At 38.5% G+C, this 21,719-nt stretch overlaps 1 protein-coding gene across 4 annotated transcripts in view; it reads left to right on the plus strand.

Moving 5' to 3' along the window:
- SPHKAP (SPHK1 interactor, AKAP domain containing) overlaps positions 1-21,719 on the plus strand; it is a 190,373-nt gene that overhangs the window by 132,266 nt on the left and 36,388 nt on the right. For 2 of the 4 annotated variants that reach the window (XM_086365466.1, XM_086365471.1), the window contains exons 4-6: positions 13,606-13,665; positions 15,909-16,043; positions 21,186-21,441. In XM_086365466.1, the coding sequence (XP_086221592.1) occupies positions 13,606-13,665; positions 15,909-16,043; positions 21,186-21,441 (451 nt within the window). The remainder of the gene's footprint in view (positions 1-13,605; positions 13,666-15,908; positions 16,044-21,185; positions 21,442-21,719) is intronic. The other 2 variants (XM_086365467.1, XM_086365476.1) reach the window with 1 other exon arrangement.

Consider the following 21,719-nt stretch of genomic DNA (forward strand, 5'->3'; position numbering starts at 1 on the left):
CAGACTCACATCCATCGAGTCACTGATGCCATCCAGCCATCTCATCCTCTGTCATCCCCTTCTCCTCCTGCCCCCAATCCCTCCCAGCATCACAGTCTTTTCCAATGAGTCAACTCTTCGCATGAGGTGGCCAAAGTACTGGAGTTTCAGCTTTAGCAGCATTCCTTCCAAAGAAATCCCAGGGCTGATCTCATTCAGAATAGACTGATTGGATCTCCTTGCAGTCCAAGGGACTCTCAAGAGTCTTCTCCAACACCACAGTTCAAAAGCATCAATTCTTTGGCGCTCAGCCTTCTTCACAGTCCAACTCTCACATCCATACATAACCACTGGAAAGACCATAGCCTTGACTAGATGGACCTTTGTTAGCAAAGTAATGTCTCTGCTTTTCAATATGCTATCTAGGCTGGTAATAACTTTCCTTCCAAGGAGTAAGCGTCTTTTAATTTCATGGCTGCAGTCACCATCTGCAGTGATTTTGGAGCCCCAAAAAATAAAGTCTGACACTGTTTCCCCTGTTTCCCCATCTATTTCCCATGAAGTGATGGGACCAGATGCCATGATCTTCATTTTCTGAATGTTGAGTTTTAAGCCAACTTTTTCACTCTCCTCTTTCACCTTTGTCAAGGGGCTTTATAGTTCCTCTTCACTTTCTGCCATAAGGGTGGTGTCATCTGCATATCTGAGCTAATTTATATTTCTCCCAGCAATCTTGATTCCAGCTTGTGCTTCTTCCAGCCCAGCGTTTCTCATGATGCTCTCTGCATATAAGTTAAATAAGCAGGGTGACAATATACAGCCTTGATATACTCCTTTCCCAATTTGGAACCAGTGTGTTGCTCCATGTTCAGTTCTAACTGTTGCTTCCTGACCTGCATACAAATTTGTCAAGAGGCAGGTCAGGTGGTCTGGTACTCCCATCTCTTTCAGAATTTTCCACAGTTGATTGTGATCCACACAGTCAAAGGCTTTGGCATAGTCAATAAAGCAGAAATAGATGTTTTTATGGAACTCTCTTGCTTTTTCCGTGATCCAGCAGATGTTGGCAATTTGGTCTCTGGTTCCTCTGCCTTTTCTAAAACCAGCTTGAACAACTGGAAGTTCACGGTTCACATATTGCTGAAGCCTGGCTTGGAGAATTTTGAGCATTACTTTACTAGCGTGTGAGATGAGTGCAATTGTGCAGTACTTTGAGCATTCTTTGGCATTGCCTTTCTTTGGGATTGGAATGAAAACTGACCTTTTCCAGTCCTGTGGCCACTGCTGAGTTTTCCAAATTTGCTGGCATATTGAGTGCAGCACTTTCATAGCATCATCTTTCAGGATTTGGAATAGCTCAACTGGAATTCCATCACCTCCACTAGCTTTGTTCATAGTGATGCTTTCTAAGGCCCACTTGACTTCACATTCCAGGATGTCAGGCTCTAGTTGAGTGATCACACCATCGTGATTATCTGGGTCATGAAGATCTTTTTTGTACAGTTCTTCTGTGTATTCTTGCCACCTCTTCTTAATATCTTCTGCTTCTGTTAGGTCCATACCATTTCTGTCCTTTATCAAGCCCATCTTTGCATGAAATGTTCCCTTGGTATCTCTAATTTTCTTGAAGAGAACCCTAGTCTTTCCCATTCTGTTGTTTTCCTCTATTTCTTTGCATTGATCGCTGAAGAAGGCTTTCTTATCTCTTCTTGCTATTCTTTGGAACTCTACATTCAGATATTTTTATATTTCCTTTTCTCGTTTACTTTTTGCTTCTCTTCTTTTCACAGCTATTTGTAAGGCCTCCCCAGACAGCCATTTTTCTTTTTGCATTTCTTTTCCATGGGGATGGTCTTGATCCCTGTCTCCTCCTGTACAATGTCACGAACCTCAGTCCATCGTTCATCAGGCACTCTATCTATCAGATCTAGTCCCTTAAATCTATTTCTCACTTCCACTGTATAATCATAAGGGATTTGATTTAGGTCATACCTGAATGGTCTAGTGGTTTTCCCTACTTTCTCCAATTTCAGTCTGAATTTGGCAATAAGGAGTTCATGATCTGAGCCACAGTCAGCTCCTGGTCTTGTTTTTGTTGACCATATAGAGCTTCTCCATCTTTGGCTGCAAAGAATATAATCAATCTGATTTTGGTGTTGACCATCTGGTGATGTCCATGTGTAGAGTCTTCTCTTGTGTTGTTGGAAGGGGATGTTTGTTATGACCAGTGCATTTTCTTGGCAAAACTCTATTAGTCTTTGGCCGGCTTCATTCTGTATTCCAAGGCCAAATTTGCCTGTTACTCCAGGTGTTTCTTGACTTCCTACTTTTGCATTCCAGTCCCCTATAATGAAAAGGACATCTTTTTTGGATGTTAGTTCTAAAAGGTCTTGTAGGTCTTCATAGAACCATTCAACTTCAGCTTCTTCAGCGTTACTGGTTGGGACAAAGACTTGGATTACTGTGATACTGAATGGTTTGCCTTGGAAACGAACAGAGATCATTCTGTCGTTTTTGAGGGAGGGAGGGAGGGTACCTGGGGAGAAATAAAGATTGATTGCTAATAATAAAGATTTATTGTACATTTCCTTTCATTGATGGTAAAAATATTCTAAAATTTACTGTGGTGATGATTGCACAACTCTGTGAATATATGAAAAACCATAGAAGCATACATTCTACATGGATAAGTCATATGGTATATTAATTATATCTCAATAAAACATATATTTTAAATGGAAATCTAAAATAAATATCATGTGTTTTTATCTGGTAAATGTATATCAGACATTAAATTTATCCTCATACTCCAAAAGAATTGTCTTTAAAACAACAAAAATTTTGGGAAAATGAATAATTACTCTAGAGTAGCATCCTTATTTTTCATTTATTTTTTAGGTTAGCAGTAAAATTGGCCTGACTTATGGTTAGTTTAAAAGCCTGTCATTGCTTGAAAGTCTATGCCTTTTACTTGAATAGCTACCCCACAACAGCATTTCAAAGTTATTTTAAAAAAAATATTGCCAATGAAAATAGAGGAAAATTTGACAGTCTCAAGTGTAAATAAAACTTCATATTTTATTTTGCATGATTGGGGAAATCATTTCAAAACAATAACTGGATACACATGCAGTGTCATTCCAAACAGTCAAGTATGTTCTAGAATGTCTGACAGCTCTGTGGCTTGACAACATTGATATATAAATTGCCGTTTTAGTTTTCATCAACCTAAAGGACTAATCAGAGGAAAAGGCACATCCTTTAAAAGGTAACCATGGTCCAGGATCCTGAATCTAGCAGAAGTCTTTTGGTTGAGGAAGAAAGGAGGCAATTTTTATTTTGAAAGATTTGTCAATCAGCATTTTAAACTACCAAATTAAGAGATCCTCTCATCACCACATGGCCAGATGGCTGCATTGTTAGAAGCTGCAGAAAAAAGGAATTGGGTTTCTTCTAAGATAAAGCCTAAGTATATATTTGGTCATAGTAAACATTCAAATGCCTAGATTTCAAAAGCAATTTGACATCATGATCTTTGTTAACGTTTTCTAAGCAGAATCTCCATAAGAATAGAAATAGATTTTAGCTGACTTCAGGAGAGATGAAAACATACCCAGGAAAGAAAAGCAAGGTTCCCACATTCTGGGCTAAAACCCACTTGTCATATATCCTCTTGCACAGCGATTTGCTTTTAGTGGGTGCAGTATGTAATGGCATTTCTCAACTGTTGCATTTGACTATCTGAACAATCCAAAATGTTGACTAAAATGAATACATGAAAAAATGAAACTGTCCACATACAGTGGATCAGTTCAAAGACTGAAATCTGAAATTTTTACTTGACACATTAGTATTGTTTTTATCTGACTTAATTTGCATTGAAATACAACTATTTATTCAGTTCAGTTCAGTCACTCAGTCACGTCCAACTCTTTGCAACCCCACGAATTGCAGCACGCCAGGCCTCTCTATCCATCACCAACTCCTGGAGTTCAGTCAAACTCATGTCCATTGAGTCGATGATGCCATACAGCCATCTCATCCTCTTATCGTCCCCTTCTCCTCCTGCCCCCAATCCCTCCCAGCATCAGAGTCTTTTCCAAAGAGTCAACTCTTCGCATGAGGTGGCCAAAGTATTGGAGTTTCAGCTTTAGCATCATTCCTTCCAAAGAAGTCCCAGGGATGATCTCCTTTAGAATGGACTGGTTGGATCTCCTTGCAGTCCAAGGGACTCTCAAGAGTCTTCTCCAACACCACAGTTCAAAAGCATCAATTCTTTGGCGCTCAGCTTTCTTCACAGTCCAACTCTCACATCCATACATGACCACGGGAAAAACCATAGCCTTGACTAGACGAACCTTTGTTGGCAAAGTAATGTCTCTGCTTTGCAATATGCTATCTAGGTTGGTCATAACTTTCCTTCCAAGGAGTAAGCGTCTTTTAATTTCATGGCTACAATCACCATCTGCAGTGATTTTGGAGCCCCCAAAAATAAAGTCTGACACTGTTTCCACTGTTTCCCCATCTATTTCCCATGAAGTGATGGGACCAGATGCCATGATCTTAGTTTTCTGAATGTTGAGTTTTAAGCCAACTTTTTGACTCTTTATTAAATATAGCTAACTTAGAAAAGTTGTTATGAATTGTTTCTTTGTAGTTGTTTTGTGTCCAACTCTTTGCAACCCCATGGACTCAACACACAAGGCCTCCATCTCCCTCACCATCTCCCAAAGTTTGTCCAAGTTCATGTTCTTCGTATCAGTGATGTCATCCAGCCATCTCATACTCTGACACCCTCTTCTCCTTCTGCACTCAATCTTTCCCAGTATCAGGGACTTTTGCAGTGAGTCGTGTGTTCACATCAGGTGACCAAAATACTGGAGATTCAGCTTCAGCATCAGTCCTTCCAGTGAATATTCAGGGTTGATTTCCCTTAAAATTAACTGGTTTGATCTCCTTGCTGTCCATAGGACTTTCAGGAGTCTTATCCAGCACTACATTTCAAAAGCGTCAATTATTTGACCTTCTGCCTTCTTTACAGTCCAGCTGTCATAGCCATACATGATCACTGGGAAGACCATAGCCTTGACTATAGGGACCTTTGTTGGCAGAGGCATGTCTCTGCTTTTCAACACACTGCCTAGGTTTCTCATCGCTTTCCTGCCAAGAAGCAATTGTCTTCTGATTTCATGGCTGCAGTCATCATTCTCAATGATTTTGGAGCCCAAGAAGAGGAAATTGGTCACTACTTTCACCTTTTCTCCTTCTGTTTGCCATGCAGAAATTCCAGATGTTCAAGCTGGTTTTAGAAAGGCAGAGGAACCAGAGACCAAATTGCCAACATCCACTGGATCATCAAAAAAGCAAGAGAGTTCTGGAAAAACATCTATTTCTGCTTTATTGACTATGATAAAGCCTTTGACTGTGTGGATCACAATCAACTGTGGAAAATTCTGAAAGAGATGGGAATACCAGACCACCTGACCTGCCTCTTGAGAAATTTGTATGCAGGTCAGGAAGCAACAGTTAGAACTGGACATGGAACAACAGACTGGTTCCAAATAGGAAAAGGAGTTCGTCGAGGCTGTATATTGTCACCCTGTTTATTTAACATCTATGCAGAGTACATCATGAGAAACACTGGGCTGGGAGAAATATCAATAACCTCAGATATGCAGATGACACCACCCTTATGGCAGAAAGTGAAGAGGAACTATAAAGCCTCTTGAAGAAAGTGAAAGAGGAGAGTAAAAAAGTTGGCTTAAAACTCAACATTCAGAAAACAAAGATCATGGCATCCGGTCCCATCACTTCATGGGAAATAGATGGGGAAACAGTGGAAACAGTTTCAGACTTTATTTTTTTGGACTCCAAAATCACTGCAGATGGTGATTGCATCCATGAAATTAAAAGACACTTACTCCTTGGAAGGAAAGTTATGACCAACCTAGATAGCATATTGCAAAGCAGAGACATTACTTTGCCAACAAAGGCCCGTCTAGTCAAGGCTATGGTTTTTCCAGTAGTCATGTATGGATGTGAGAGTTGGACTGTGAAGAAAGCTGAGCGCCGAGGAATTGATGCTTTTGAACTGTGGTATTGGAGAAGACTCTTGAGAGTCCCTTGGACTGCAAGGAGATCCAACCAGTCCATCCTATAGGAGACCGGTCCTAGGTATTCATTAGAAGGACTGATGCTGAGACTGAAACTCCAGTACTTTGGCCACCTCATGCAAACAGCTGACTCATTGGAAAAGACCCTGATGCTCAGAGGGATTGGGGACAGGAGGAGAAGGGGACGACAGAGGATGAGATGGTTGGATGGCATCACTGACTCAATGGACATGAGTTTGGGTGAGCTCCAGGAGTTGGTGATGGACAGGGAGGCTTGGCGTGCTGCAATTCATAGGGTCGCAAAGAGTCGGACACGACTGAGCCAGTGAACTGAACTGAACTGAATGGGGCCAGATGCTATGATCTTAGTGTTTTTTAATATTTAGTCTTAAGCTGGCTCATTCACTCTCCTCCTTCACCCTCATTAAGAAACTTTAGTTCCTCTTCGCTTTCTGCCATTAGAGTGGTATCATCTGCCCACTTGACTTCACATGTTATGAATTACAATCTACTTAAAATTATTTATATTTTCTTATTTTAATATAGTTTTAAGGTTGACCTTTTCTCATAGTAGCTTTCACCAAAACATCTTAAATCACTATCTAATAAAGTATAGTAAAATTTTATTTTTACGTGCCTACATCCTCCATTTATGAAAGTAGACTTATAGGTAAAATGCTTGACTTAATAATACAGAAAAAACAGTGTATCGCCTACAAACATTAAAATGTTTACTACGTGTGAGTTCCTTTGAAGAATATTTTATTAGATTATTGAAAAGTCAAAATCATAAAGTGGCATAATATTCTGTGATACTTATTCCTACAGTGTTTCATTTTAAAACCATAATAATGACAGAAGAGAGGCTTTGAATTTAAAAGTTATGCACAACCATAAAATTAGCAAGAAAAGTTGTTTGTGTTCTCTTGATGATGATACTGTGTTTCCATCTGCTTTAACTGAATGTATCTGCAGATGCTCTAAACAAGGACAAATGCAGACACAATGTGAAATCCATTTTATGTGAAGAACAAGGAGCCTTGAGTCCAAAAAAAAACTAGTACCTTTTATGTGTATTTATTATGATTCTCAACTTTTTACCTGTTTCTCTTTTTTAGCAAATCCTTATTAGGGGATAAAGAAGCCGATTTTTAAGCACTTTAGGCCATATCAACAGCCTGATTCATATTAGCCCAGTTAATCCTCCCATAACTTCTGTATTTAATCCCTTACATTCTTGTTAGAAGAAAACTATGCAACAAATAAGGAAAATATTTAGTTAAATTGATGATTATTACACCTATCCCCTGTGATACGACTTTCACTTCACACATATACATTTATCAACAAGGATTCATTGAGCATCTCTGAAATGCCAGGCAGTGATAAGCACTAAGGATACAGTGATGACCAGAATCTGACCTCATGAACGAATAATCTAGTCCAGGCTGAAGGAAATAAACTGTGCTCAAGAACAAAGGTAATTAAATAAACACCTGTACTTTAATTCATGTCAATGTATGGCAAAAAACCACCACAATATTGTAAAATAATTAGCCTCCAATTAAAATAAATAAATTAAAAAAAAATCTTTCCCCATATCACTTGACACACAGTAAGCCTCCTACAGAGAAACAAGTTCCGTTCCAAAAGTGCATTTCTAAGTTCCATTTGTTTGTAAGTCCAACAAAGTTAGCCTAGGTACCCAACTAACACAGTTGACTATATAGTACTGTACGGTAGTAGGTTTACAATACTTTTCACACAAATAATACATAAAAATGAAATACAAAAAAGCTAAAGTATTTTTAATCTTATAGTACATGCCTTGAAAGGCACAGTAGTATAATGCAACAGCTGGTAAGCGAGGGCTGGCATTGAGTGGACAGGCAGGAAGAGTTACTGACTGGAGAGGGGAGAGAAGGTGGGTACAAGGTAGACATGAGGGATTGTCAGCAATAGCAGATGGAGGGCAAGCTGCAATTTCATTCACCTCTGACATTAATAACATAGGTTCTGATTCCTTGCTGGATTCAAATCTATCTACCTTTTGGAAAAAATGGTCCAGTGATGTCTGGGTTGTAGCTCTCTTTTTTCTCATCATGGATGGTATGTTCACATCTTTGAATGTTTGCAAATTAAAGTTTGTATTTCGAGGACTTACTGTATTTGGATTTTCACATACAGTCATTTGACAGATAACTCAGTGACATTGAGAGTCCTTTGGACTGGGAGGAGATCCATCCAGTCAGTCCTAAAGGAAATCAGTCTTGACTATTCATTGGAAGGACTGATAATGAAGCTGAAGCTCCAGTGCTTTCGCCACCTGATGTAAACAGCTGACTCATTGGAAAAGACCCTGATGCTGGGAAAGATTGAGAAGAGGGCGACAGAAGATGAGATGGTTGGATGGCATCACCTACTCAATGGACGTGAGTTTGAGCAAGCTCCAGGAGTTGGTGATGGACAGGGAAGCCTGGCGTGCTGCAGTCCATGGGGTCACAAAGAGTCGGACATGACTGAGTGACCGAACTGAACAGTAACATCACTCCAGATTGAGATAAAGTGTCAACACAGAGGAGTTACACTTATTCCTAATTGGATGATGTCTCAGACATACCGACTCAGCCTCCATGCAGCCCATTAAACCATAATGAATAATCTCCTAGGCTTTAATGTTGGTCATACATAACACTTACCCTAAGCTGTTAGAAACTTTAACTTCCTGTTACCAAGTTTCCTTATATAATGTCCTCCTGTTTAAGTTTCCTCCTGTAATAACATGGGAGCAGTCTCACTTGCAGGAATGGAAATACCTAATTCTAACCCATAGGTCTCCTTCAATTCTTATTGCACAGGAAGTGTATCACAAAGTTATGAGTTCCCCTTTCATTCATCTTTTAAAAGTCCGCTGAAATTATTCCGAGTCTTTTACTGTTCAGAAAGAAGGACATTTTGTCAACCCACTTTGATCTCACTCTGGAGTTCCTCTAGAAAGTTTTCCTTGCCTTGGATTTCACAACCTCTGTCTTCTCCTTCTCCTCAGCCTGTGCTTAATACAGAGATTCTTATCATTCATTACTCAACAGCTGGTCAGGGGAAAACCATCCATTCGTTGTTTTGTGCCGTTTTCCCTCTTCTGCTAATTACATGTGTCCTGCCTGCCTGCCTGCCAAGCTCACCTCAAATCTATCTTCTCAGAGATGCCATTTGTGATGAATCCCTTTTCCCAGCTTTCTCCACCGGTACATGTGCCTGTTACTTCTGTAACACTTCATGGTCATCTTTTTAGGGATGCATTCAGCTTTCAGCACAGCAAAACTTTCTGAGAGCGAGAAAAACATCTGTTTGTCTTCTCAGCACCCAGCACCAAGCCGTAAACCTTGGAGGTGTAGGGCCCTTAGTCCTCTGATCAACGTATACAATCTCCACTCCATAGCAACCATTCCCCAGTCCTACTGGACAGAGGCTTGTCGTACACTTTCCACTCAGAGTTCAGCATCAGAGGATGGCTGAATCTCAAGTAAACAGTCCACAGTCATAGAGAGTGAGCATATCCTAAGAGCATTTCCATCACAGAGACCATTTCACTGTGAAGTGCACTTACAGTAAAACTATCAAAGCTTCAATTTCAGGGCTCCTCGGGTACATAGGATCCTCTCGTAGGTATTCACAAAGTTATATGTTTTTGTGATTTTTGAATTGAAGATATTTAAATTGAGGTTGTCTCTTTCCATTCAGACTCCCTGCATCTTACCTGTTCTCATGTGGAGGGTCATCAGAGTGACCCCAGACATGTGTGGGGTCTGGCTCAAAAGAAAATGAGTGGATTTGTATTTCCTTGAGATATGTTTATGTAGTTTGAGATCACGTCCATGTAGGAAGGTAGGAATGTCTTCCTGAATGCTTCCATCTTGGACAGAGGGTAACCCAGCCAGACATTGCACCAAGAAGATTTCAGATGAGAGACAGTTTTCCAATTGAATGTGTCCTACCATCCCCAATACCAGAAATAGAAAATAGTAAACAAGGTTTATGAGCCAGGAGCTAGTCTGTGAAGAATTCTAGTCACCAAACATGTAAAATTACAAATACAAGATTGGGTTCCACTGATGTCTAGACAACACAGAAGTTCCCCCCAGTGGAAAATTCAGTAACATAGCACTGAAAATTATAAATGTACCATGTCCTTGTCTTTCTTTTTCAGTAGGAATCAAAAGAGAATTTATCCAAATGTTAGTTTGTAAAGCACAAATTTTAATAGTATTAAAATGAATGAATATACCTATAGCCACTCATATACGAAAGAAATTATTTAGTGATTTCTCACAAGATTTGACAACAACCTGGAAAATGTGCAAGATATTATCAATATAAGTTTGTGAAGCTGAAGAAAATTAAATCAACAAGATTGGGGATGAATTATCTTTCTATTCTTGCTAGAGAAAATGATATTATAGCACTGCTTTTATATGAAGAGATAATCAGAGTATTGAGCCAACACTGTAGGGGGAAATATTACGTAAGTGTACCAGGCTGTTTATTAATAAAAATAGCATTTTTCAGAAAGTTCTTGTGTTTATGGTATTTGTCAGTCTTTTTAAATTTGAGATTTGTTGTGATTTCCTTTCTCTTTCTAAATAAATAGTCACTTTCACATCTAATTTAAACTTTTCAATTTCATCATTCTTTTTCTAAAGGAATGTCTCCCAAAAGTGTATGTATATCAGGCCCTAAAAACTTCCCCTACCACCAACATCCAGAAAGATGTATGGGTTCAGTACAATATAAGCAAGCAACTGGTTTGTGTCTTGCTTTGTTCCAGGCTTGGTCCAGCCAGCAAGTATGGAGAGCTTCCTCCTCCAAACATAGGCAGAGTTTCACATTGTAACACAAAATTAATTTCAAAAAATGTTCATCTTCAGAAACGAAATACAGTATCAGAGGGCAGAGAAATGGTTATTATAGATGCTTTTCTTGGGTCTCTCTGCTTTGCCCTCTTCCACTGTGAAATAGGATAATAGAGCTTTGTGATGCCCAGGGGCCAGGTAATGCACCTTTCTTTAAGGTGAATGGAAAATTGTCTAATCAATTCAATAACTGCCATCCCAGCTGCCTGTAATGAAAAGCCCCTGAGTACTAATGGATACTGAACCAGCTTTCCAAGGGCAGAGTTACTATTATTATATGAATATTCTCAAACTGCTCTAGATTGTAAACCAGGAAGCACCTACTCTCCATGCTCCCATTTGCTCTCTGTCTGTGAAAGGTCTCATGCCCGAATCTTCCCTATTAACCAAAAGATTGAGAGTGTGGGTGGCATTTCACACCCTTCCTTATTCCAAATGTCCATCAAGTTATTCTTAACAAGCAAATACTCTATCCAAGAAATGTACTGCAATGATATTGTGAGCCCTGGAAACTTGAAGAAATCTCTCAATAATTAGGATTAAAACAATAGTGAACTTTACACTTCATCAATATATAACTATTTTAATTTTTAAGGCCTTTCCCAAAATCTTTCCCTTACGGTTCTTTTCCAACCCCCAAAAGAAAAACGATGGACTCTAAGAAAGGATGACCCCAAACAACTAACTGAAATCAGAAATCCCTATATGCTTTCAGATATCCACTTAAGTCCAAATATCTGACTAACTATTCAGGTAATTAATATTCTCATCCAGTTTTTTATGGTCCTACTGTTTTTCTTCCTTTATTTTTTTTTAATTAGAGAATAGTTGCTTTACCACGATGTGTGAATTTCTTGCAGTATAGCAAAGTGAATCCGCCACTCACATACATATGTCCCGTGTTCCTTGGATTTCCTTCCCATTTAGGTCACCACAGAGCACCAAGTAGAGTTCCCTGTGCTATTAAGTAGGTCCTTATTAGTTATCTATTTCATATATAGCAGTACCCATGGTAGTTTATTTTAATTAATGTGATGTGGTTGTGGTTGTGTTCAGTTGCTAAGTCGTGTCCAACTCTCTGTGAACCCATGAACTGCAGTACGCCAGGCTTCTCTGTCCTTTACTATCTCCTGGAGTTTGTTCAGACTCATGTCCATTGAGTCAGTGATGCCATCCAACCATCTCATCCTCTGTAGCCCCCTTCTCTTCTTTCCCTCAATCTTTCCCAGCATCAGGGTCTTTTCCAGAGTTGGCTCTTCACATCAGGTGGCCAAAGTATTGAAGCTTCAGCTTCAGCGTCAGTCCTTCCAATGAATATTCAGGGTTGATTACCTTTAGGATTGACAGCTTTGGTCTCCTTACAGTCCAGGGGAGTCTCAAGAGTCTCCTTCAACACCACAGGTCAAAAGCGTCAATTCTTCGGTGCTCAGCCTTCTTTATGGTCCAACTCTCACTTCCATACATGACTACTGTAAATACCATAGCTTTGACTATACAGATCTTTGCCAGCAAAGTGATGTCTCTGCTTTTTCAATACGCTGTCTAGGTAGTTTTTCTTCCAAGGAGCAAGTATCTTTTAATTTCATGGCTGCAGTCACCGTCCACAGTGATTTTAAAGCCCAAGAAAATGAAATCTGTCACTGTTTCCACTTTCTCCCCATCTATTTGACATGAAGTGATGGGACCAGATGCCATGATCTTACTTTTTGAATGCTGAGTTTTAAACCAGCTTTTTCACTTTCCTCTTTCATCTTCATTAAGATGCTCTTTATTTCCTCTTCACTATCTGCCATTAGAGTGGTATCATCTACAAATCTGAGGTTGTTGATATTTCTTCCTGCAGTCTTGATTCCAGTTTGTGCTACATCCACCCCTGCATTTCATATGATGTACTCTTCCTAGAAGTTAAATAAGTGGGGTGGAAATATACAGTTTTGACATACTCCTTTCCTAGTTTGGAATCAGTCTATTGTTCCAAGTCTGCTTGTGATGGTTTTAAATTATAACAATTCTTTGAATGTTGCTCTGAATTACTATTTAATCTTGTAGCTATTGTTTTTACACTCTTATTTATCCAGACACTTATTTAAGATAGCTACAAAAGCATCAGAGTTTACAAGATTAAATACATTAAAAATTAAATAATGAGACACGAAAAACTCCATTGATAATACATGATATGAAAAGTGGTGGAGAAAGGGAGCAGGAAATAAGAGAAAAGAGAAAACCAGCAAGAAATATTTGCTGCAATTATAAAGAGTTTGCAAGTATTAAAAGCTTTTTTTTTCTGTTTCATGAGATTTAACAACCCTCTAAAAACCTGAAGATTGTGTTGAGACTGTTACACTGGTTCTGTACAAAGAGGTTTTGTTTTGTTTGCTGGGCCATGAAAGGCAGAGGGCATTTGGTGTAATCAGTGGGAATCATGAGTAGGATATTAGAGACCCATGCAGAAGCTCAAAGGTAAGATGGCTGTTTCTATGCCAGATCAACTATATGGAAATATTTGACTCTTGAATCATTTGCGCGCAACTAATTCCTGCTTTCTTCAAAAAGGACTGTCAGGTTTTTCACTTAATTGACAGTTGTTGCCCTTTTCCCAGGTCTGCTTTGTGAACCTGGATGTGAACAAGGATGCATGCAGCACGGAGCACCTGCAGCAGGTAACTCGGGGAACTGAACTCTGGGAGCTCCCTTCAAGAGCTGGCTGCACTGGCGAGAGACCTATCATGACTCTGCCTCAGTGATGCTCGCTTTGTAGGAGACTCATTAATTAGATGATTTCATCACAGCACATCTCCCTGACCTCCTCCTGACATTTTTCTACAGTTTGCTCTCCTTACATTTGAGAATTGCTTTCCCAAGTAGTCTAGGCTGTTTCCTAAGCAGTCTCTTTCTCCTGCACCCCCAGTGCCTAGGAGTGACTTTTCTACTGCCCCCTTCTACGCACTCAAGCACTCTTTCTGTGATGACTTTTCCAAAGTTTTTCCAAAACCTGCTTGATACCAGCTAGCCCTTCCCTCTGGCTTGCTCCTTCTTGCTGCTCTCATCAAATATTTTATATCTAACCTCAGTTTCTCAGCCCCACACTCATCTGGGACTCACATTTTTTGCACTCTGTGGGAGATAAATATTCCAAACTTATCCAAGGTTGTGAGATTTCTGATGTAAATCCTTGACAACATGCAAAAACTTGAAGACTCACTCAATCCTTTGGAACCAGAGCCTGTAGGTACAATGGGAAGGGTTCGTTAGTGTGATATGATTTATCATTTCATGTCCAAAGCTGAAGATGGTTTGATTTTACTGTTTGGTACAACACTCTTTAATGTATAATAGTATACCATTTGCATCTTGATTGCCATGGGACAGTGGATCTGAAATTACTCAGTTACTCCTATAACTTCTTTTTCTTGACAGTGCTCCACCTGAAGATTCTCAAATTTAATTGTCCATACAGATAATTTATTACAGATTTCCACTGAGCCCCAAATATCCCTCATCTGTGTAGTACTATAGAGATTTTCAAAAGAAATTATACAAATAATTTCATTTTATAGAATTGTGGTGCTAAGTCGATCAGAGAGAGCAGGAAGGAATAAGCAAGCTGTCGTCTTAAGAACTGTGTGTTTCCATCAAACTTTATGATACAGAAAATATGCATTATAGCATAACAGCATTTTTCCCACTTTTATTACTCCAATTAATGTGATCTTCATGGAAACAAAAATGTTTCAGCAGTGATCTTTGGGACAGCTATTGCAGTATTTAAATATGCAAATAGATGACAGATATTAATTTTTAAATATGTGTGAAATGAAAATTTGGTAATATGAAAATTACATTTTCAGAGTATATAAAATAAATATGTAGATGTGTATTTCCGATTAATCTGTTGTATATGAATCTCTTAGAATTCTCTGTGTTCTCAGGTTTTGATTGTTTTTTTGTATCAAATAAACATTCTTTTGTTTGATATGAAAAAAAATAAGTATATATGTGGAGCACAATAAAAGACTAAAGCAAAAAAAATGAAGACTGTATTTAACAAATTTATGACTGATTCGAGACAGTCTTTGGCTACTTCTTAAGGGCGTACATAAGCTGATTTAGCTACATAAAGTTGTTCATCTCATCTTTCTGGATTTCAGGATACTTACGCGTGAAAATGAAGTGATAGTGCTGCCTAATTCATTTAGGGGTGTTGCAGTGATTGAGTGTAGCAATGTAACCTACATGCAGTCCTTAATATGGTACCTCAATATACAGAAAAATCAATGCCAGTAATTATTTTATTATTAATATTATTACTGGGGGCTTCCCAGGTGGCGCTGGTGGTAAAGAACCTACCTGCCAATGCAGGAGACATAGGAGACTTGGGTTTGACCTCTTAGTTGGGAAGATCCCCTGGAGGAAGGTATGACAACCTACTCCAGTATTCTTGCTTGGAGAATCCCATGGACAGAAGAGCCTGGCAGACTACAGTCCACAGGGTTGCACAGAGTCAGACATGACTGAAGCGACTTACCAGGCAATTTTATTATTATTAGCTTCATTAGAACACATGATTATTAGTCAACGAGTTGCTTATTCAAGGACTTAAAAGGGAAGAAAAGTCCCAAACTACCATGGATGCCTGTGGTGTCACAATAAAATCATTAAGTGTTTACTTTGGGAAACTTCAAACTAAAAATTGTTAAATCTTTATGTTTAGGAAATTTTCTATTCCAGTCTAAACCTTTATGCTTCAATTTTATACAATCTCTTCTCGTAATAATCTTAGTAGATTCAGTCATCTATATTATGAATAGTTATATGAGTATATTAGTTTTGCAAGTAAAATAATTTTGAGGTAGTATTTTGGAAGTGAAAATTATCTCAACTAATAAAGATTCTTGTTCTACAGAAGTTGGTCAATGTTTCACCAGATCTTCCAAAACTTATAAGCTCCATGAATGTCCAACAGCCAAAAGAAAATGAAATTGTCCTCCTAAGTGGGTTAACATCTGGAAACCTACAGGCAGATTTTGAAGTTTCACAGGTAAGAAATAGTAGCTCTTGATAAGCAATTCACTAGTAAGTTATCTGTGGTCAGCTCTTGGCACAAATCAGTAAGAGGCCCAAATGAATGCAATATGTAGACTCCCATAGCATGTGAATCTAAATGTCTTTGTATCCTATAATAGACTTTACTTGTACTTCTTTTAAATATTACCCCTTAAAGTTTGACAGAGTTTCCCTTACATTGATTTCTAACATATATTATCTTCTCAAGTTTACAGTACTAAGTTGCACTTAAACTAGAACAGACACACCAGGCATTGGTTGGTTAGCTTGGTTTTCTACTAATCTGCTGAGTAATCAAAACCAGAATTGTCTTCTGTTTCAGGAAAAATAGCAAAATTCTAATTCATACCGTGTGATGCCAAAATGGCATAATTTCTTCTTTCTGGATGCTATTTATTTTTTAGGCTATATCAAACTAGCCAAGCAAATAAATACAGGATAACAGTCCCAAAGATGAAAATGGAGTTTCCTAGGCCCAAAATGAAGTTCCCAGAAGAAAAGAATGTTACTGAAAATTGAGTTTAAAATACTATTATCCTTCAATCCATTATACTAATGTTTGTTATTATTAAATAAATAATTATAATGCTGAAGAAAACTTTAACATTTTAAATTGTTTAGCCAATTTACATAAAATTTCTGAAGACATGCTGTATAAAAGATTGTGAATGTTCTCACATAAGATACGTGAATAGTGATTGATAACTACAGACTAAAATAATGAGCATTTATTTTCCTCTATAAATTGTTCTTCTTTGTGTTTTAGTTTTGCTGGAAAGTTTTTAAATCTTCTTTTATTCTTTAATCCTTCAAAATATCAGAAAACGTTTAGTGGGCCACCCACTATTTCTTTCCATACTTCAGATGCTCAGTGAAAATCTACATACAGCCCATTACAATTTGCTCCTCAAGACTAGAACAAGATCATTCCCAATCTAATAACACATTTCTTTAGTGAGAAAAATAATTGTGTGAAAAGAGAATATGGAAGTGGACCTACGTGCTGTCTATTTATATTAGGCAAAGCCACAATAACCAAACGTATTTTTTCAAACCTGAGTTTTAAGAGTGGTTTCTGCACCAGACCTATTAGTTATGATTTCTAATTAAACTCTCCATGAGGAGAGTTGGAAAAAACACAGGAACTGGAGTCCAGCAGACCTGAACTGCAGTGGTGGTTCTTCCCCTTTATATTTCTGTGACGTGGATGAATGGAGAGACAGAGATTGACACATATACACAATCAATGCTATGCATAAAATCGATAACTAATGAGAACTCTACTCAGGTCTCTGTGGCGACCTAAATGGGCAGGAAATCCAAAACAGAGGGGATATATGTATGCATAACTTGACTCACTTGGCTGTACAGCAGAAACTAACACAACACTGTAAAGCAACTGTACTCCAATAAAAAATTTGTATAAAAAGAATTGGCCTTTCTGTGCCTCTATCTGTAATGGGGCAGTAGCACCAGCAACCTTGTAGAAAATGGTTAACATTAGAGGCAATAAGGTATACAAAGCACCCAATAGACTGTCATATACTAATATCTGCCACTATTTTTAATTAATTTTTATTGGAGTATAGTTTCTTTACCCTGCTGTATTAGTTTCTACTGTACAGCAAAATGAATCAGCCATACAAATGTTAATACCTGTATCCCCTCTCTTTTGGATTTCCTTTCCATTTAGGTCACCACAGCGCATTGAATAGAGTTCAGCGTATCTTCTTAGTAATCTATTTTATACATAGTATCAGTAGCATATATGCGTCAATCCCAATCTCCCAATTCCTCCCACCCATAGCCCTTTTCCCCTTGGTGTATCTCCCATTATTTTCCAGCCTCTTCTGTTTGCCATCATGTACCTAAGACGCCCAGGATGTTTATTTACTTTCAAGAAGATTGTAAACAAAATACAGTTTCTTCCTAAGGGTACCACATCTGTGTAACATCGCATGTTTAGTAACATCCTTTCCCTAAGTCTGTCTTGAAGTATGACTTAACTGCTTATATTACTTTGTTAACATTCCTTTTGATTTCTGTCCCATTTCACCTTATGTTATTTATATTTAGTCTAAATGATATAAAATAACCAATCATTTTAATCTGTATATGTGACAATTTCATATGGTTCAACTTTGTTATGATTTTTATTCCTATGTGATCTACTGGGAATATATCGTGCCGTATTCCCTAGAGTAATTATTTGATTCATGTTTGTACCTCCATTTCATAGAAGAAAATCTATAACAAACCTAGACAGCATATTAAAAAGCAGAGACATTACTTTGCCGACAAAGGTCCATCTAGTCAAAGTTATGGTTTTTTCAGTAGTCATGTATGGATATGAAAGGTGGACCATAAAGAAAGCTGAGAGTCGAAGAATTGATGCTTTTGAACTGGGGTGTTGGAGAAGACTCTTCAAAGTCCCTTGGACTGCAAGGAGATCAAACCAGTCAGTCCTAAAGGAAATCAGTCCTGAATATTCATTGGAAGGACTGATACTGAAGTTGAATACTTCAGCTACCTGATGCAAAGAGCCAACTCACTGGAAAAAACCCTGATGCTGGGAAAGATTGAAGGTGGGAGGAGAAGGGGATGACAGAGGATGAGATGGTTGGATGGCATCACCAAGTCTATGGGAATGAGTTTGAGCAAGCTCTGGGAGTTTGTGATGGACAGGGAAGCCTGGTGTGCTGCAGTCCATGGGGTCGCAAAGAATGGGACAAGACCAAGCAACTGAACTGAACAGAACTTGTACTTCCCAACATATCTTGCATATAATAGGCACTCAGAAAATATCTGGCAAATTTCACTTTATTGTCTTACTTCTGAATTCAGTGGAAAGAAAAGTAATCAAGTCAGCCACCATTACTCTAGAGCAGTGGGTCCTCACCATTTGGGGGAATCACAGATTCTTTGTGAATTTCACAGAATCTATAGACCAGTACTTCTCAAAAGTTAATGCATGTAGGAATCACCAAAAGTTTTCTTGAAAATGTAGATTCTGATGTGGTAGACCTGGGTGGAGTCTGAGATTATATATTTCTATCAGGCTCCCATGTGATGCTGAGGCTGGTAGTACACAAACCACACTTTGAAAAGCAAGGCCACCTTCCTTGAGAAAAGACCCAGTCACTTAAGGACATAGATAAATCTTATTTCTGAGCCTCCTAGGGACCCCTGTACTCAAAGAATGATTGAATTTTTCATTTTATAATCATCTGTCTTAGAGTTACTCTAATTATATATAGTATACAGTCAAAGAGATTGATAAATGATATTTACACACAAAGATATACTACTTTCAGAGATACAATATGAATATCTATGCGTATGTGTTCTTCTGCATGTATGCATCCTCACCACTCGCACACACACATATGTATACTTATATACATACATATATATAATACATTCAGATAGCTACATTCCAACTCAAGCATTTCAAAATGGCAGGTTAACTAGGATGAGACCTAATTACCTCCAACCACAGATAAGCATGTGTTTTAAATAATCTCTTTTTATAAGAGGAACATGTAGACATAAAATATTCCCAAGCATTTTAAATTCCATCTTGAGATAAATTTATTTATCTTCCCTTTGCCCACTGTTGTTTCCATGCAAATAATTTTCTCTTAAAAATTGCTAGAAATCAGCATATTGTTCCTCTTACAAAGATGAAAACCCAATGCACAAGTCATATGTGTAACTTACTAGTAATCTGTGCAAGGGCAACTGAGACTTTACTGTTGTTCTAATGAACGACACTATGAATGGTGAAAATATGCAGCGGAGAATAGCGGGGCAGTCTGTAGCCTTGGAACTGAGGAGAATCAGCAGGTCTCCGTGCGACACTCTCCAGTGATCTGTCTCCCTCACTGCTGGCCCCATAAACCTGTCCTTTAGAGAGAATTTGATCACTTTCAGTGGATCTTTTTACATCTCATTTTGGCTGCTTGTTCAAATAAACACTACAAATTATAAAATATAACCATAGTTGATAGAACGCTTTCCGTCTGTGTGAAATACTAACAGAGAGGTTGTACTGAACATCAGAAAGGCAGAAAAACTATTGGTCTGAGAACTTGGGAATCATTTAATCAAAAGGAGCACCCAAGACAGCCTTAACTTTCCCCTAGGCTTTATTAAATTTTAGACAGCCTTATTCCTAACTCCAGGCCCCAAACTTCCCTTTTCTTAGAATATTGATTTTAGAGAACTTATTTTTATAAATTGCTTCTCTGCCCCATTGAGATATAAATCATTTTAAAAGCCTTTTGACACTGTACAACCCAAGAATGTCTTTCTCAAGGACCTTGGACCCATCTCCTGGAAATGTCATCAAAGAAGTTAGTGTCCCTATGTCTTTGGAAGAATGGGAGCCAAACTTCTGCAGGCACTTTGCTCCAATTTACAAAACTACCTCCAGCCAAGAAGATACAAGAAGTTTCCTTTTCCTAAGCAAACACAGATGGACTTCAGTCCTCCTGTACCAGCTCTTCAAAACCCTATTGCCTTTTTTTTGTTTCAGTGGAGTTGTAATCCAACTCAGTTCTGGCCTCCTCCTCTTATTTTAAAAGCTTTGAATGAGGTCTTCTGTGCCTGCTAAACTTTGCCTAGTGAAATTTTCACCTAGACAGGAGAGAACAAAAATATGCCATACAACTAGTCAACTTCTCTCCTATATACCCTGTGTTCCAAAGCACCATTTGCATTTTTTCAAGCAGTTCATCAATATACGCCCTGAAGATATTCCAAGTATTTTAAAGGTCACCATTCCTTCTAATGGGAGAGACTAATAGAAGAAAGGTCGGATTTTATATTTTCTCTTGTGTGTGTGTGTGCTGTTGTGTCGGACTCTTTGTGACCCCACAGACTGTAGCCCACCAGGCTTCTCTGTCCATGGGATTCTCCAGACAAGAACACTGGAGTGGGTTGCCATTTCTTTCTCCGGGGGATCTTCCTGACCCAGGGATCAAACTCGCATCTCTTACATCTCATGCATTGGCAGGTGGATCCTTTACCACTAGCATCCCCCAAGAATCTCTGTGGTATTTTGTTGTTGTTGTTGTTGTTTTTAACAAATGCCTTTTTCTCTCTCTACTTGCAGTGTCCTTGGATGTCAGATGTCTGCTTGGTCCAGTGTGCAAGAGGGAACAGACCAAACAGTACCAATTGCATCATCTTTGAAATCAACAAATTTTTGATTGGTCTGGAACTGGTACAGGAGCGGCAGCTCCACCTTGAAACAAACATCTTGAAAGTGGAGGATGACACGAACTGCTCCTTGTCTTCAATTGAAGAAGACTTTCTCACCGCATCCGAGCACTTGGAGGAGGAAAGTGAAGTGGAAGAGTATAGGAACGGTGAGAACTTTCCTGTAAAATGAATGTGCATCCTGAAATTAGTCACCCTATAAAAATGTCTTGGTTACATTTCAGAAAAGTTTCAGGCCACATCAGTTTGGCTGACGCATCACAATCTTCACGTAAGAAGTTTCAGGAGGGAGAGAGAATAAGAAAACACTAGTGAGGATGCTGACGGAGGCACTTTAACAGATTTAATGGTTAGATGGCCCCATTCTCCGTAAAGATGCCTTAGGGATGCTGAAGGAAATCTCTGTTTTAAAACAAAATCTTCCTGC

The sequence above is a fragment of the Bos grunniens genome, chromosome 2 (assembly GCF_055505025.1).
Source record: "Bos grunniens cultivar Pamir isolate PY7600 chromosome 2, Bosgru_T2T1.0, whole genome shotgun sequence".
NCBI classification, from domain to species: Eukaryota; Metazoa; Chordata; class Mammalia; order Artiodactyla; family Bovidae; genus Bos; species Bos grunniens.